This window comes from Engraulis encrasicolus, unplaced genomic scaffold (genome assembly GCF_034702125.1).
Source record: "Engraulis encrasicolus isolate BLACKSEA-1 unplaced genomic scaffold, IST_EnEncr_1.0 scaffold_43_np1212, whole genome shotgun sequence".
In the NCBI taxonomy this organism is placed as follows: domain Eukaryota; kingdom Metazoa; phylum Chordata; class Actinopteri; order Clupeiformes; family Engraulidae; genus Engraulis; species Engraulis encrasicolus.
Genome location: NW_026945742.1, coordinates 258346 through 276774, shown reverse-complemented (window position 1 = coordinate 276774; position 18429 = coordinate 258346). Strand labels below are relative to the sequence as shown.

Here is an 18429-nt window from a genome sequence, read left to right as displayed (position 1 = left end):
ACAACGCCGATAACGGCCCACCACTAATTTGAATTCATATTGAATGTGTGTGACTGCAGCCACAGTGAGCATGGAAGAGCCGGTGTGTCTGATTGATACGGGGCCTGACGGGCGCCTGAGTGTCCAGCAGGGGGCACTGCAGATCCTGGAGCACAGCCAGGAGCTGGTGGTGGTGGTGGCAGTGGTGGGGCTCTACCGCACGGGGAAATCCTTCCTCATGAACCGACTGGCAGGGAAGAGAAAAGGTTCTGACTACTGTTGTTTGTCTTTTGGTGCATTACAGGGATATATTGACTATTGGCTTTAGCATGCATTCAGAGGATTTACATTGTAATTGCTGCCTTGGTTACAACTCCTCTCTCAGGCTTTGCTCTGGGCAGCACCGTCGAGTCCAAGACCAAAGGCATCTGGATGTGGTGTATACCTCATCCCATTAAAGATGGTGGGTACACACACACACACACACACACACACACACACACACACACACACACACACACACACACACACACACACACACACACACACACACACACTTACTTGTCTTTTGTCCATCCAGAGTTAATGTTGTTTACATGTGTTTCTCCTCCTGACTAGGGCACACCCTGGTGCTACTGGACACAGAGGGACTGGGAGATGTGGAAAAAGTGAGGGCAGTATAGCATTTGGTAGTGTGCGTGCGTGTATGCCTGCGTACGGGCGTGCGTGCGCGCCCGCACGTGTGTATTCAAAGAAGGTTAAAAACATAAATTAATGCATTTGGGAAAATTTTTAAAATCTAGCATCCTCTAAATGCTGGCATCCTCTAGATGCCCCCTATGAAAAGATATTGCCTTGGCCCTATAATAGAAATGTTCTACACCCAGTAAAAACACACTGTGTAAAATATTTTGAAATTTGCATGAAGTGTACCGGGGCCACCAGCCCCATGAAAATAGAAAATAAGGGTGATAGTCAAAATCTTGGAATAGAAACAGGGCTGGACTGGCCATGTGGCATAGCGGGCATTCCCCAGTGGGCCTTGCACCCTCCTGGGCCCCCATTTTTATATTTTTTACATTACTGAAAATAGGGGCCAAAGAAGATGCGGGGCCCACTGGTGAGTCAGTTCTCCGCCACTAATAATAATGAGGGGGTCCCCTTAAATCCAAAAGTGCCCGGGCCCTATTTGTCCCCCAGTCCAGCCCTGAATAGAAATTTACATTTCGGTGCATCAAGCTACCCAATAAAAACATATTGCCTCAGCTGTGTGTTAAAAATGTTCTATGCACAGTAAAATCACTCTGTGTAAAATATGTTGAAATTTAGATGAATTCTACTGGGTCCACCAGGACCATGAATATATAAAACAATGGTGATAGTGATGGGCAACCTGGATTCCAAAGCTGATGTCCAGTGCCACATATTCCAAATATAGCCAATATAATGCACCATCTGACCCACTGCTAGTATCAAGCAAGAGATTGCGAAGCTGTATGACTTTTGTGTGTTTCACCTGTGGGCCTACAGGATTGTACAGTTCTTTTTCAAGAACTCCCTGCAGTAGTTCAATAGAGTACAGTCAATACAACTGTATGTGATGTTGGAAAGAGTGGCTTCCCAAAACCTGTACTTAAGTGTCTTCTAGGTATGTCATGGGTATCACCAGGTCCAGAGTCCATTGCCAAGGGCCTCTCAGGTAAGTTATGGTGCTCATCTGATGGAGTAAAGTGAAATACTACCACAGGCGATGGGATAAAGAAGTAATGGCACTCTTCGATACAGTTGTATTGACTGCCTTGTAGCCTAGGCATTCAAAGGAGCATTCACAGCTTTAGTACAGATGTTCCTCCATGAATTGTAGGCCCACAGTGAAACACACAAATATAACAGTCATACAGCTTTACAATCTCTTGCTTGATACTAGCAGTGGTCCAAGGCAGCAAGGAGTTGATATTGTGTTGCAAAACAGCAATTTTGCCTGAATATAGCAGTTTGACCATCTGTCTGTCCCGAGACTGAAGTCTGTGTAAGTGGATCGACTGAATGCACAGCCTGCTTAGATATTCCTTCTGTTTGTGCTCCCAATACAGGTGATTTCACTAATTACCTCATCAACCTGGCTTAAGTGGTAATTAGGATCAGCTGGTTCATTATATTGGCAGGGGCAAATGTGTCACAGGGTTTGCCCACCTCTGTTTTAAGACAATGGGTCTTTCTCAAAGCATAGGCCAGTGCCCTTCCAAGTGTATCAGCCTAATTAGTCACACCCAGTGATTGGATACCCTTATTAGTCACACCCAGTGATTGGATATTCTGTAGAGTTCACCAAAAAGTATCCAATCACTGGGCGTGACTAATTAGGCTGATACACTTGGAAGGACACTGGCCTAGGCTTTGAGAAAGACCCAATGGAAAACCTGGATTCAAAAGCTACAATCCAGTGCCACAGATTTCAAATTACCTGGTTTTACCTGTCCAATTGCCTTAATTGGAAAGGTAAAACTAGGTATGTCATTTGGAATATGTGGCACTGGACTTCAGCTTTGGAATCCAGGTTGCCCATCGCTATCACCATTATTTTGTATTTTCATGGGCCTGGTTGACCCAGTAGAATTCATCTAAATTTCAACATATTATACACAGAGTGACTTTACTGTGCATAGAAGATTTTTATCACACAGCTGAGGCAATATATTTTTATGGAGCAGCTTTATGCAGCGAAATGTCCATTTCTATTCCAAGATTCTGACTATCACCATTATTTTCTATTTTCATGGGGCTGGTGGTCCCGGAAGACTTCATCCAAATTTCAAAATATTTTACACAGTGTGTTTTTACTGTTATTAGAACATTTTTACTATAGGGCCAAGGCAATATCTTTTCATAGGGGGCATCTGATGCACCCTAATAACATGTTGTCTTGTGCTGTTTCCAGGGTGATGAGAAACATGACACGCGGATCTTCTGTCTGGCCGTTCTGCTAAGCAGCACTCTGGTCTACAACAGCATGATAACCATTGATAACAATGCCTTGGAGAAACTACAGTATCCTTTTACAGCTTATTTACACTGTAAGCACAGGGCGTAGCCTAGGCGAAACATGGCCTAATGTATGCTCAGTCCGAAATGGTTAGAAAACGTGAAGGTAAATTATTCATTTTACACCAAAGTGCAGTGCATGGGTGGCACTCGACAAGTGCGTGTTGCAACTTGAATATAGAGCTCGAGTCTACTTTCTACACTGGCTTGAGCAGGCTCCCATTGGAATGTAGGGGATGGGATATGCAGATAGAACAGCATCCAAGCCGCCCAGTGTGAAAAGCACAACTGAACAGCACATGAACCTCTCTTGCTCCCACTGCTCCTGTCCCTGAGTGCGTTTTAATATGCGACCTTGCCTCCTCCACTTGCCTCCTCCACTTGCTTCTCGTCATGATGACATCACTGACAACAGCATTATATTTCAATATCTTGCAAAAGTTCAATTGTAAAGTCTTTTTCTCATTTGCAATTGGGATGGCGAATGAAAAACAGTCCCTCAAAAGTTGTTGTGGCGAGGCTGACAGCTGGGAAACTTTATCGTTTTCTCCACGGAGGAGGGGCCAGGAGGCGGGACGAGGAGACAAGCACAAGTGGAGGAGGCAAGGTCACATATTGGGATGCACCCCCTGTCTCTGCACACGCAAACCTTGTATGTGAATCAGGCTTGTAAGAAATTCTGAATTGAATTCAAAGTAATGGCATAATACAAACACTAGGTGGTGGAAGCAGCCCAACAGGTGCCGGGAATAGACACATACTGATCAGAGCCGTATATTAAGAGAGTCTGGCCAACTCGAATCATGGACGCCATGTTTGCTCCCCACGGCGAGGATTCTACAGTGTAACCCTATGGGTCACAATTGCTGGATTTAAAATACAAATAAGGCTTGATGGGTTATCAAACTTCGGTTTTAGTGTTATCAAGATCCCAACATAATAATATTTTTTAATAATAATTGTATTTGTATAGCACTGTATCATACAAGGGATGCAACTCAAAGTGCTTAACAAATGAGAAAAAAACATAATTGTTAGAGATGGAATTAAAAGGAGAGGAAGAGAGGAGAGACAGAGATAGCAGGAAGGCAGAGGAAGAAGAGATATAAAGAGATTGTAGAGTCATAAGGTCAACGTAGGTTAGGACCACGATTCTTAGATGTGTACGGTCCATAGTGGCTGGGTCTAGCATAAGTCATAGATAGTCACACAGAAATTGGGCGCTCAGATGCGGCCCCTGGTGGCATCAGGGGTGAGGAAAAACTCCCTTATGAACACAAATGTTAACAACTTTGTTCGTATAGAAAGAGTTTGCTTAAAAGAGGGTTTTATCAGCACAGTAGCCTACATGTCTCGCGTTGCCTTCCGTGTTGTTGCCTACCCCACTAGGTAAGGCCAACGTCAATGTCAATATTTAAGTAATGTACACAAATACGTAATATTCACAACAATGGTCAAGTTCATGTACAGGGACCCTGTTGATACTTGCAGCAAAGTTTCACTTTGTGTCGAGATTTAGTAGTTTAAAAATAACCGTGATGTGCTCAGCAGTGCATTAAACACGATTGAAAGACAGTACTCATAGGATGCGACGGGATTTTCGCAGGAAAAAAGGACCTTAAATTAGCGTGACAGAAATAATAACTTGGTAGTACTAAGCGCAAAGATATGTTTTCACAGTATATACAAAGAAGGTGGATGTAACAAGAAGCGTCATTTTGTTTCTTTTCCGGTATCCACTTTATGTCGGGTGAACGCCCCTTTAGGAGACCTTCGGTTAGGAGACCTTCGGAGTCCTGAGGTTGAGAATCAATGAAGTCCCCTTAGCGCTGTAGATGGCGGTAGCGCACGTCTTGCGCAAACACCTCAAAAAGAGAAGAAGTAGTAGGGGACAACGCCCCCTTAGGAGACCCAACTTGAACACACGCTTTTGCATTGATTGGGCGTGTTTCGCGTTATCTTGGTTTGATTCAGTATTTTTGGTATATACCAATCAACATAGCGGGATAGCCGAACTCTCTTAATATACGGCTCTGATACTGATAAATATACAGCACCATCTAGTGTTCCCATTTTGTCATTTCCTTGAATTTCTTTGAATTTAATGTACACCACCCATTGAGAGTACACAGAACACCACCACCTAGTGTTCATATTATAACATTACTGTGAATTTCAATTCGGAATATCGTACAAGTCTGATGTGAATGAGCCTTTACACACACAGACACACACGCACAATCATCTCTTGCCTTTAGGTGACTTCTCCTCAACAGCTCCCCCTATAGTCTTGTAACAGAACTGACGGAGCACATCAGGGTGAAGTCCACTGAGGACAGCGAGAACACAGAGCTGAAGCTGAAGCGCTTCTTCCCTTCCTTCGTGTGGACCGTCAGAGACTTCATGTTGGAGCTGGAGCTGAAGGGCAAACCTATCAGTGCTGATGAATACCTGGAGAATTCTCTGGAGCAGAAAGAAGGTCTTTTTAAAATCTTTTCTATGTTTCTGTCTCCCTCTCACACCCAAGAAGACACACACACACACACACAACGAAAGAAAATGAAGCACACAAAATACAAGCAAACATAGCATACATATCAACCTCAAACAGATACAGTGAAAGACTTTCAATGGGCAGATGAACAATGGGCAGTAGTTGTTATGTTGCTTGTTGCGGACAGCTGTAGGAATCTATGGATCACAATAGATCACAAAGGAAACAGTAGTCGATGGGGTGTATGTAAATCCAGTGAATCCTCAAGATTCCACATGAAAACTGTTTAGGCACTTTTTGCTTGCACCAAAAGGTGTCAGTAAGCATATGAACTGGAATATCCTACCCTAACAGGCCTCCAACGGTAACCCCAGGCCCCAGGGGTGTCGCCAGACATATTTTACAAGGGCACGTGCCTGGGTATTTATTTGCTGTGCCCCGGTGTGAGTTTCACCAAAAAAAAACCCAACAACCTTGCTATCTTGGAATTTAGTAATCTACAGAATGCACACGAAATGGCGCATATGCACTACTTAAAATAATATAATTGATTTTCAAGCTTTTTAAAATAAATGTTTTTCATTATTTTTATTTATTCATCCTTTCCTTTCTTAAGTGAATCTGCACGCTCAAAACCACATGTGCTTTCCAGCCAGCCATATGCAAGCAATCTATTTGGGTGGTATACATACAGAGGGCAATGTAAAATGCAGGGAGGGCGAGTGAAAGGTGAAAGTGCATCGCAATATTACATGAATTGCAATGCATTGTGATAGAATCACATTGTGGCATGTGTATCGTGATGCGCATTGAATCGTTAACACCTTGCCAATACCTACCCTAGAGGATGCTTTCTGGTCTGGAAAATCATATTCCTCACTTTTGAGCATTAACATAAATTATGCAATACGCACACACACACACACACACACACACACATTCCCATCATTGGTAAGAACCGTCTGTCTTAATGGTGCCTTCATAGGCTCCAAACCTGAAGTGAACAAGGTTCGGCAAAGCTTAAAAGAGTTCTTTGTGGTGCGACGCTGCTTCGTCATGGAACGGCCGGCCAGTAAGCAGAAGATGAAACGTGTGGAGCAGCTGACGGATGATGACCTAGATGAGAGCTTTGTAGAGCAGGCAAATGAGTTCTGCAACTACATCCACCATGAGGCCCAGGTCAAGACCATGAGAGGAGACCAAAAGCTGACCGGCAGAAGTGAGTAGTGCTGGAAATGAAATGATGTGTGTGGGTAAAGTTTTCAGCTTTCTATGTTGGTCTGCTGGTGATCAATGGGTATTAGGGCCGCACAATATCAGAAAAAAATGTGATACCCGATAACACCATGCAATGCCTCGATAACGATATTTCAACGATATTTAGAAATATAGCAGAGTGTTTTTCTTGTCACTAATTTGTCGGTCTGTGTGGGGGACATGGCTTTGGTCGTGGTGGGCTTCTCGTGTGTTTGTTGACATTCAGCTAACGATTGGACAGCACAATTATTTTTTTGCTTGTTATCGATAATTAGGTCATTTTCGCAATACGCATATCGCCACTCTTGATATCACGATTTCAATACATTTGTGTTGTACATTGTGCAGCCCTAATGGGTATTAATGTTTGTTTCTGGTATCTAATGGTCTAATTGCTCCTCTGTTGTCCTGCAGTGCTGGGTAGCCTGGTAGAGTCGTCTGTGGAGGCGATCCGCAGTGGGAAGATGCCATGTCTGGAGAACGCTGTGGTGTCGCTGGCAAAGATCCATAATGGCCGAGCTCTGGCAGAGGCTCTGGAGCTCTACGAGAAAGAGATGATTGAGAAAGTGGAATTCCCCACAGAGACACAGGAGGCGCTGTATAAGGTCCACAGGGAAGCGGTACCGAAAGCCATCAGCAAGTTTATGAAGGCATCCTTCAACAGTCACGATGGGAAGCATCTGCTTCTGCTCAGGGTAGGTTTTCAAATACCACAGAAATTACCAAAAAGCCTGTCTTTATGAAGTGGTCACAATGTTGGTCTATTAATTGATTATTTATTTACGTTGATAAAGCACTTTGCTGAAAATATGTCCTTTGGTGTGACGTTAAGAAATAAATATATTACGTAATGTAGAAATGGCTTGATGGAGTTTTATGAACATTGTTGCACTCTTCATATTTATTGCATTTTTTAAAGTCTTAATTTAATGAGAAATAACCGTTTAAGGATTTTTTTCCCCATTAGAGGTGAGCTTATTAGAAACCTTCGAGGAAATACAGGGATATCTTTCTTTTTAAATTTTCAAAATTGGCCGAATTTATACCAACATTTCAGGGATGATAATTTGTTCTTCCCTAATGCAATATTCAGTGTTTATCAAAAATATTGTTAGGCTCAAACAAATATTTGAGCGTTAAAAAAAATATCACACCGTAGGACATTCATGTCACACTAAAGGACAGAAATGCAAAAGCCAGAAACGAATGCATCAACATGTTTATTTTGTGTTTTGATCATAATGTAATGCTGTAGTCAATATGGACCTACACTTTATGCTTATAAGTCTTTTAAGTCATAGATGATCAGCCTATCGTAACACTCAATGACAGCCATGCGGTCATTACATTTAACCTGAAGAGCTCATAAGACTCATACTAAAGTGTGACCTTGGCATGACCATCACACCTCACCCTCTTTGTAGGTATGCTATGAATGTCACACCATTGAACCTGTAGTGTGTATAGTGGCCAGTGCCTGTTTGGTATCTCAAGCTGGACAGCACATTTATGCTATATTGAGCTCTTCACAGCATACTTTATTCATCTATACTTCTCTATACTCTCTCACTCATCTTTCCTTCACTGTTACCATTATATTTTATGGTTTCAAAGCACCATTAATGGCATTTTATATCCTTTGACAGTATCTAAAATCAACAGCAAATATTCATCAACAATGCATCAAAGTATAAATTCCAATGGCCAATAAAGGAATACGTAATTTGAATACACAAAATCTAGTCAAAAAAATGTAAAATGTACAACTAGTTGTTTTAAAAGCTATTTCTCAGATATCTAGTCCTTTGGTGTGACCTGTTTGTCCTTTGGTGTGATACTCCAAAGTGTCACACCATAGGACTCTTACCATCACACCATAGGACATTTGAGCTTTTGAGTTAATTTAAAGCTGTGTCGTTGCCAACTGAAATACAATTTCACATTTAGTTAGATGCATTTGCATACATCTACATAAGACAAAAATATGAAAAATCTACACTATTGTCAAAATGTATTTTATGGCTGTCACACCAAAGGACTACAAAACTAATACATCTTGTGGTAGCAAAGCGTAATTGATTGATTGAAGAACTCTGAGAGAAAAACCTAAAATCCACCCTTGCCATTGGCTTCTTACGGGTCTAAAGTCACAATTTATGTACCGCTGGAGCTTCAACAATAGATAATTATCCACAGAATTACCCAAAAATATGATGTCACACCACAGGACATTGTTTTCTGTGACAAAGTTTCATAAGTCCATATGGTCTCAGAAATACAGGAAACAAAATTAACCCTCTGGGCGCCACAGTCGACTTTTGTCGACGAGATGCCGTATTGTATAAAACGGTCGTTTTTTTCAAATAGGATATCAAATGTAGTTCAACTTCCACCTCTATAGGTGGCAGACGTGTTTTACTTCAGTTCTAAACACATTGGGACGCCTTATATGGTATTTTGTTTAAGAAAACTACAAAACTACAAACCGCGTTCATTGCGGAAGTAACTCCTCCCCTGTGAAACAACTCGAAAGACGGAAGAAACTCTGCAGTGACATTACGTGGATAATTCTACTGAATAAATGACCAAATGCATTCAGATGGTAACTTGTCATGGTTGTACATATGTATTCATCATATATTTCGCCCCTAAATGAGGTAATATGCAAACAGGAGTGTATTTTCTGCCGCAGTAGAACTTCCCATGTTATGGTGCCTGAGGGAGACTATCGATAGCCTATTTGTCGATCATGGGGACTGTAACAGGAAAACCCTTTATTCATTCACTTGTAAGCACACAATAGAAGTGTTTGTTTCTGCAGGAGACTTATATAATGAGGAAGGGAAGGTTTTTTCCGATCAAGACGCGAGGTAAATATTGCGTGCTGCTATGTAGGCTATGTCGCTATGCTGGCGACGTTCATTGCAACGGGGGGTGAGGAAGCGCGTCGTAATTTGCCTGTTACAGACTCAATAGTCAACACCTGCAGGGTGACAGGGGTCGGGATGTTTGTAGAAGAGCTTGTATACTAAGTAGAAAAGTAAATGAAGACAAAAGAAGAGTGCATATTCCTGCCAACAGCGGGGGATGTTGAGTGAGAAGTAGGCTATAGGCGCCTGAGACACACAGGTCTCGTGCCCATTCTACTCGGTGCAAATTGGAATCGCAGTTCACGCTACCCGACACTGTTTGTGCCGTCTGCAGGTCTAAATAAATAGCAATGCTATTCTAATAATATAATAATAGTAATAACTATGTCAAATTGCGACCTGACTGAGTCTATTAGCAACAGAAAATTGTGATACCAGCTGGGGTTTGGTGCATCAGAATGACATCGGCGATAGCCTATGGTACCCCCCCCCACCCCCCCCCCCCACACACACACACACACAGGTTCCTTTATATCACTTATTTGTATATCAGTAAATGTAACACTTGGTTTGAATAGGTATTTGCACAAGTTTTTAGAAATGTAGTCCATACCCGGAGTCCTTCAGGGTGTACGCTGACAGGCCTACTGTAGGCTACTGTAGGCCTGCTGTACTTGGTTCAAAGACCCACAGATGGACAAAATACACATAATACCCCTAGTGTGGATTGAATCTGTATGCTGGGCATTGCTGTGAAGGGTTTCCATGCACTAAAAAAAACTTGTCACCTTCATAGACCAGCCCCTACAGGCAAAACGGCAACCTTCCATTCACTTGTGTTTGTCACTGTGCTACATTGTTGCACAATATTAGTTACAAATTACACATTTAGTGTACAATTGTTGCTATCTAGACCTAAATGTATGCACAGAACATAATAGTGAAGGTGTCTGGGGAAATTTTATAAATTGAATTAAATAAATTATGAAAAATATTTTACAAATATGCATAAATATGTAATAACTCATTATAAATTCAAAATGGCCGACACCATATGACGTCATAATATGCAAATTAGATGGGATAATTTACTCCTAAAATAAACTTTGGGTCATCCTCAATATTTGTCTCATTAATTGTCAGGCTCTATCTATTACCTATGTCAAGCCACAGCCTTTTGAATATGACATGTCAAAATTATCCGTTTTGGGCAAAAACCTTTGGCGCCGAGAGGGTTAAGCATTGCCGCTTGGTAAAATAGACACCTTGAAAAACATGCCAGGGTTGTTTAGACAAATGACTGAGCTTTGATTATTTATTTAAGAATGTTTTAATATGGAGAACCAGGCTTGTGACCGTCACACCATAGGACAAATGTGACATTTGACTCAAAATTAAGTATACTTATTTAAGCTCTGGATTTATTACACATTACTTTTTCACAACATAGACACTAGTTTAATCATTTAAAACATCGACAATTTTGAAAGCATGAATTTACTTAATTTTAATAGCCTGTGACAGCAAAATTTACACGTCACGTCATCTACCCACAAGCAGTTGGTGTTTTTTTGTCATGTCATTTTACACCATGGGCACAGATCTGTATAGAAGACTAGATACGTCGTCCGCGTTGCTAGCAACGTGAGCGGATTGTCCACACATGGCGGCCATTTTAGCTCGCCAGTTGGCTCACCCATTGCATTGGGTTGATGGTGAAATGTACTTTTCAGATGATCATAACTCCTTCAAATTTCAATCGGTTTTCAAAAGGTTTGGTTTGTTAAATGTATACGATATAAAACAAACAAGCGGAAGTATGTCTTCATACTGCATGGTGATGAATATTCATACTAATATTCTTGGTAAGCGGCTAGGGAGTCAGACTTGTAGGGCTGCACAATTAATCGAAAAATAATCAAAATCTCGATAAAATAGTGAAACTGAACTCATGATTTTAATCATGGCAACTGACCTACTTTTGAGAGCATCCTTGAAGCCAGAACATACTGACAGGCTGGTGTTTCTGGCCAGAAATGTGTCCACTTAAGTTTCATGCTATTGCCTTTACATAATAATTACAATTCATTTTATTTTGCTCATCCCGTATGTAATTCATTCTTGGTTATATTTCAGCTTGTTATAATTTTCAAAAAAAAATGCAAAAATCAATTATCGTGATTAATAATCGTGATTGTGATTTTGAGCAAAATAATCGTGATTATGAATTTTTCCATAATCGTGCCGAGTAGAGTTCTCAACGGGCCTGAAAATGTCAACCCGACCCTACCCGGCCCGTGGCTTTTAAAGCCCGAGCCCGATGTTACCCGACACATCACTGGAATTATCTAACCGAACCCGGCCCGAGGCCCGAAGCCGGGGGTCGAGTTTCCCCACGTTATCCTATGGAGAATGACGGGTTGTGGTGGGTCTTTAAGGGCACTTATGTGCAGTAAATGAGTGAAAAGATATTTTCCACAATAGAAACATAATATAAAATGGGGAAACTTACGTTCTTGCTATTTAAGCAGAATTATCCACAGCGCGATTTCAATAACCGCCTCATCACGGCAACAACAATCTATCCACCTTTTGTTTTGACTTCTAAATGTAGGCTTACTAGGCTACATTTCCATCCCGAGTGTCTGATTAAATGTAGGCTACGTGAAGTTGCCCCTCCCTCCTTGTTTGTTCATATGCGCGGATGAGATGGAAAGCCTGGCTGTGCCAAACATTGTTTAAAAGTTTCATAAAATTTTGGTCGGCACACAAGGTTTTGGACATAGCCTACTAATTTCTAGTGGCACCTGGGCTACGGTTGATGCATGGATAAGCCATGTAGCAAAAAAGACAGATAGCCTAGGTGAGAGGATGAGATCTTCCTCGGCTGGCGAGCGCTCCCATGTGTGTGCGCACCTTTCCTTCCCGACAGTTGCTTACAAGTCGAAAACAGCACGAAAACAGCAAAGACAATGTGATATTTCATTCAAACAGGGCCTACACGCTCCAAATAAAACATTGGCTGGGGGGATTTTCAACCAGACCGAAGCGCGAGCAGACAGTCAGTGTGAAAAGTCAGGTCTACCGGGAAAATCGCCGTCTTCGCTGCCGCTCGCTTACCATCGGTGCACGAGCCATTTAAATAGTGAAGTGGCATATCGCAACAGCACATGCGGATTAGCCAAATTATATGCAACAAAGTCGCCAACAAAGCATGGATTTAATGTTTAATACGCATATGCCAGCGTTGTGTGAATACGGGGAAAGGATAGCCTAATTGGAAAGCCACTGTCCTTTCCATAGAAGACCGCTTCGGCTTCGTTTCACCTCATAAGCATAATTTCCATGCACTGCATTTGCTGAGACTACTAAGCATAAAGTTAGCGATCAAACTAAAAATATTGGTTGTTGTCATTACAGTATTAAATAGGCTACTATGGCTGTTGTTTAAAATAGACATTGGATTGCCAACCGTCCCTTGTATTAAGAAACAAAAGTATGGTTCCATGAGCTGACATGGGACGTGCGTTCAGGGACCTCTGTCCAACTCATCATCGCTGTGATGTCATGTTTGTTTTGCATTCCGGTACCTTGTGATTTACAAATTAAGCACTGCGCGCAACGTTGCATGCAGCAGCCTGCCAGACCTTCGTTACGCAGGCCTACATATATTTAGATAGATAGGCCTAGCTTTACTGACCCATCTAGGGGAAATTCGCCATGATTCACGGTAAACAGCAGAACTGATTTTTTTTTTTTTTTTTCACTGGGCGGAAAAGATTGAGCCCGCGGACCGAACCGACCCGAGCCATATGCTTATATTTTCGACCCGAACCCGGCCCGAACCCAAGGGGCCCGTCGGGTTTGTCGGGCTGACCCGACCCGTTGAGAACTCTGGTGCCGAGCCAAGCCGACAGTTGGATGCGAGCCAAATGCTTCCACTGTACGACGCTTCAGGCACGTTTCCCCAGAGGAGGGAACATGCGCACCTGAGATGGAAATGAGGACGTGCTCATTAGCAAATCGCACGGCCCTATTAATTAAAGTGTCAAATTGGGTCGTAGTAGTGTTGTCACGATACCAATAATTTGGTAGGGGTATCGGTATCAACATGTATTTCGGTTCTTTTCGGTGCCTAAAAAATAATAATTAAAAAATCACACATAAAATATTGCAACGTTTTTATGTCCTGTAATGCAATATTTTTCCAACTCCCGGTACAAATCACGCCAATCTCAATAGAACACTGTCATAATAGTCTACTCTGCACTGAAACAGCAGCACTTTTTTTAAATAATCCCATCCAAATAATTTGGTAAAATGACACAAAATAGAGGAACATGAGTGTATATTTATTTGGATAACACACATTAGAGATGTCCCGATCCAGGTTTTTGCACTTCCGATCTGATACCGATATTTTATTTCACTTCCGATCCGATACCGGCCGATACCGATACCGGCCTATCGGAGTATTTAAATTGAAAGTTATTTAGCCTACTTACTTTCTTGTCACACTCATGTTGAAAAGGGGTTTACTCTTGATAACAACTAGCCAGCTGAATTAGGTGAATTTGAGTAATACACAATGGTTTGTACTGAGAAACCTGTTCAATACAAATTAGGCAAAATAATAGTCAATTAACTACACAAACAAAAATGCCACCAGTGCTCAACTCTTGAACCAGATTAGAAGGAAACCATTGAAAATTCATCAGTGCAAATTATATTCTAAACTGTAAGTGAATGCTTATTCAAGCAGTTGAAGTATTCATATGTTTTCCATGTAAAGGTGGATTTCTTTTTTTATGCTGCTAGCATGTTGAAAATTCAGGACGAGTTTACATTTAACATAGACAAAAAAGTTAAGAAAATTCCAAGACACACAGTATGCATACCTAGGCTACTGGAGGCCCTCTCATATGCCCAAGGTAGCCTAAGATCCTCAATCATTATGCCATAGGCAGCCTAATACAGCCTAGATTAATGCCAATAAACAACAATCACAACTAAACAACTGCTACAAATTAATCAAAATGGAATGAGATAAATAGCTAAAATAAATCTTAAACTAATTCGGACACAACCACTGTCGAGTAGGCTACTATAATATTTATTTACTCAGCAGTGGACACAATAACATTTAACAATACCATTTTCTACCGTATGCTTTTGCTCCTCCATGTGAATTAGCACATCCTTAATTTAACATCTGCTTAGCATCTTAGCAAGACAGCATTGTCCATATTAAAACATTCACACTCACACATGCACACACACATCGTGGGACAGAAAGGGAGCAGTAGTGGCTGAGCAACAAACATTGGGGGATGAGAGGAAAACGGTGCCTCGGAGAGAAGCATGTGAAATCTTAACTTTCAGTGTTTGTAGCCAAACATTAGCGCTTGTTACTGAAATGCCATCTGAAATGCAGGCAGAGTGGCATGGAGCACGCAATTTTGTGTGTCTGGTCTGTTCACGGACACTAAGGACAGTTTAAAGCTCTTTGAAACCACAGACTGAAATACTTACGCTGCCTGCGGTGTGAGAGCTGAACAAAAGCTGAGGCGGTTGCTCCCACGTGTGTGCTGACGAGAGCTGAAGGTGTGCTGGAAAATGCGGACCGGAGTTTAAGAACAACCACAGTAAAAACTGGTATGGATTGTGGGTGAGCACGGGTGAACACGGACCGGACTTTGGAAAAAAAAATGGATTCTGGATCGGATTTTTTCGTGCTTGCCGATCCGATCCCGATACGCATTTTTTGCCTATATCTGCGGCCGATCCGATCCAGATATTGGATCGGGACATCCCTAACACACATCACATCATAGTAAGTTACTTGTAATTCAAATGTGGTATGGACTGTTAGTGCATGTGCAGTGAATTATTTCTCGCACATTTGCTTGTTTTCACTGCTGGTAGGCCTAGATTTTAACCAAAACCCCAACTCAATATTACAGTCACTACTTGCTGTTCCCCAGCACTTCAGGGTTTAATAGGAAACTCCAGCTGATCCAATCAGAAGCGCCTCTCTCTCTCTCTCTCACACTCACTCCCACTGTCCCACATATGCAGCAGGCATCAAAAGCCCCCTCTTCTCTCTGTCTCCCTCCGTGTGGTTGTGTCGTAACCTAGCATGTTTAGCTAACTTGTTACAGCCAGAGAGGCAATTTTACAGGATGGATTCACAAAGCAATCAAAAATAATGTCACTTGTGCAAATTCTGCATACAGTACATGATGATACTATTCCAACTGTAAGTTAAAGTTACAAATAAAAGTGCTAAGCAATCGCTAACGCTAACCGCTATTCAGTTTGGAGTGTTTATAAGCAGCAGCTGTTGCCGCTTGCCACATTGTTGCATACCAGTACTTTTCAAACGCAGTATAGTACCGTTTTAACACATTCAATACCAGCCGTTTTTTTTTATTTTAGCTGTAGACATTTTTTGAACAGCCACCGAATATTTCGTCTTAAACCCACAGACACATGTCAGGGCTTGTTCGGAAGATCAAAATCCCAGCTGTCTGTATGTTTTTGCAGTTTGTTCCTAGCGTGTTCCATTCCAAAGTTATTCAAGTTTAACCCTGTAGCTACCATAACGGCCATGAGCGTCCGGCTGGATCTGTACCAGAACGGCCGCGGCCGGCCGGAATATTTTCATATGAAAATACAGCTGAACGGCCGTCATCATGCAGTTTTTCCAGCTTTCAAACACTTTAGCTCAATATTACAGACCCTCCTCGATATACTTTCAGTATAAAAACTGTATGTTTATATTATATTATTTTTCAGTATTTTAGATTTTATTATGAGATGCGCCGCTTTATGCGATTTGGCAATCTGCCGTCAATTCAAATGACGGCCGTCCGAGATTGGATGGCTACAAACACAACCATTCTGTTTCTACAACCAATATACACTAAATATGAAAACTTCCAACCCTCTTCGATCTATTTTCATGGTCAACAGCACATGTGTATGACTATTTAGGCTATTTTAGATCATGTTGTTTTATTAGGCTTATGAGATGGTGTTCAACTGTGATGAGTTCTGCCATGGTCCTAAATAGCAAACACAACTGTCCAGCCGATGTCTACACGCTACATATTAAAAATGTAAACTGTCTTCGGTGTGTTTTCAGAGTCAAACCATATGTTGGTATCCAACTATCTTAGTTTCCTGGAACAACTTACAGCGACAGCTCTGCGTAACAAGCGCATCGTGAAGGAAGCGCAGCATGGAACAATTGGCTACTCATTTTGCGTGTCAGCTTTGGCAAAGCAGTCAAGGACTGTTACTACTCCACGTTGTCCTTCATAAAAATGTGCGCGAAGACGTTGAGTTGAATGCTAACTTCCAATAATAGCCTACCAACGTGGTGTTTGTAGCACCTCAATTCTTGTCAAAGTCGGTGATGCCTGGCGCGTCTTACCTGTGCCAAATTGGGAGGGGAAACTTCCTAGAGCTCCATTCATGTCCTGTCTGCTATTGCGGAACCTTCTACGGTTATCCTTACACGTCTTTGGCATGGTTTAGTTCAAACATTATTAGCTAGTGTAGTCCATTACAGTTATACCGCTTGAAACCGCTTGAAACCGCTTGAAAACAGGACTTTTGGGTGAACGACATTTGTTGTCGTCACATGATCATTGTTCAACTTTGACCCTGGATGGATGGATGGATAGACGGAAGGATAGATAGATAGATGGATAGAGAGATCGATAGATAGATAGATAGGCCTAAATATATAGATATGTAGATAGATAGGCCTAGATAATATCGGATTTTATCACATTTTTATCATTTAATCCACATCAAAGGCACTCTATGGGAATACTGAACAATTAATTATCCATAAATGATATACCATTTGAAAGTGTGTTTTCTCTACTTTAATATGAAAGTAACTTGTAATTGACACTTTTCATTTCTTTTCAAGTTATTTGACATTATTTAGAATATGACCAAAATGTCAATTTTTCCTTAGAATTCCTGGTAGGATTCCGGCCTATTCAAAAAAAATTCTGGTAGCTAGAGGGGTATGTGAGCAGTGGTTTAGGTAGAAATTGCGTTTTTCACTATTCGAACAAAGATAAAGCCTTTTTTGTCACGGGTGCGCTCTTTGACTCTCCGAGTTTAAATTGCGGGTCTAAATGGATTTTCAGGAAGAACAACTCCAGTAGCTTCCAAGAAAACTACTTCGATGCAAAAATCACCTGGTCAGGCTATTGATCAGAGCCACATCATCTGATATCCTAGCTAGCTTATGTCACTTGACTGGCAGTTTTCATTCTCTAGATAAAAGTAGACGTGACAAAGTACTTACCCAAAATTAGATTAATTCCTGATGTGTTGCATGCTGTTTTTCATTACAACCTTCCATTTTACACTTATCTTGCTGACAGCAAAACTCATTATCCTTCCATCATATGTTTAGGAACAGGCTAGCTAGCAAGGAAGTAACGTGAGATGTGACGTGATCAGGAAGTGGTTCGATTCGTTATAATAAAACTCAAATACTGTGTGTAATAAAATGCACAGATGATGAAATATCCAGATCCTGACTTCAGCCTTCAGACTTCAACTGACTTGTCAGTTCTGTTTATCACATTGTTACGAAAATCACACAGAATGTGAATTAGAATGTGTAGGTTCAGAATCCATTAAAAAACATAAAAACTTAATTTTACGGTTTGGGAGCCAACGCATGGGAGGCAAAAATGTACTTTTACGTGAATTGGGGGTCAATGTGTTAAATGCCTTAGTACTGCGGTACTTTTT

At 41.4% G+C, this 18429-nt stretch overlaps 1 protein-coding gene across 1 annotated transcript in view; it reads left to right on the top strand.

The window, feature by feature from the left end:
- The first annotated feature begins 55 nt into the window (after window positions 1–55).
- LOC134444044 (guanylate-binding protein 1-like) overlaps window positions 56–18429 on the top strand; it is a 59740-nt gene continuing 41366 nt past the window's right edge. Inside the window, exons 1-7 of the mRNA XM_063193519.1 lie at window positions 56–245; window positions 365–442; window positions 598–647; window positions 2918–3027; window positions 5310–5500; window positions 6501–6734; window positions 7187–7467. Of these exons, the coding sequence (XP_063049589.1) occupies window positions 71–245; window positions 365–442; window positions 598–647; window positions 2918–3027; window positions 5310–5500; window positions 6501–6734; window positions 7187–7467 (1119 nt within the window). The 5' untranslated portion in view covers window positions 56–70. The remainder of the gene's footprint in view (window positions 246–364; window positions 443–597; window positions 648–2917; window positions 3028–5309; window positions 5501–6500; window positions 6735–7186; window positions 7468–18429) is intronic.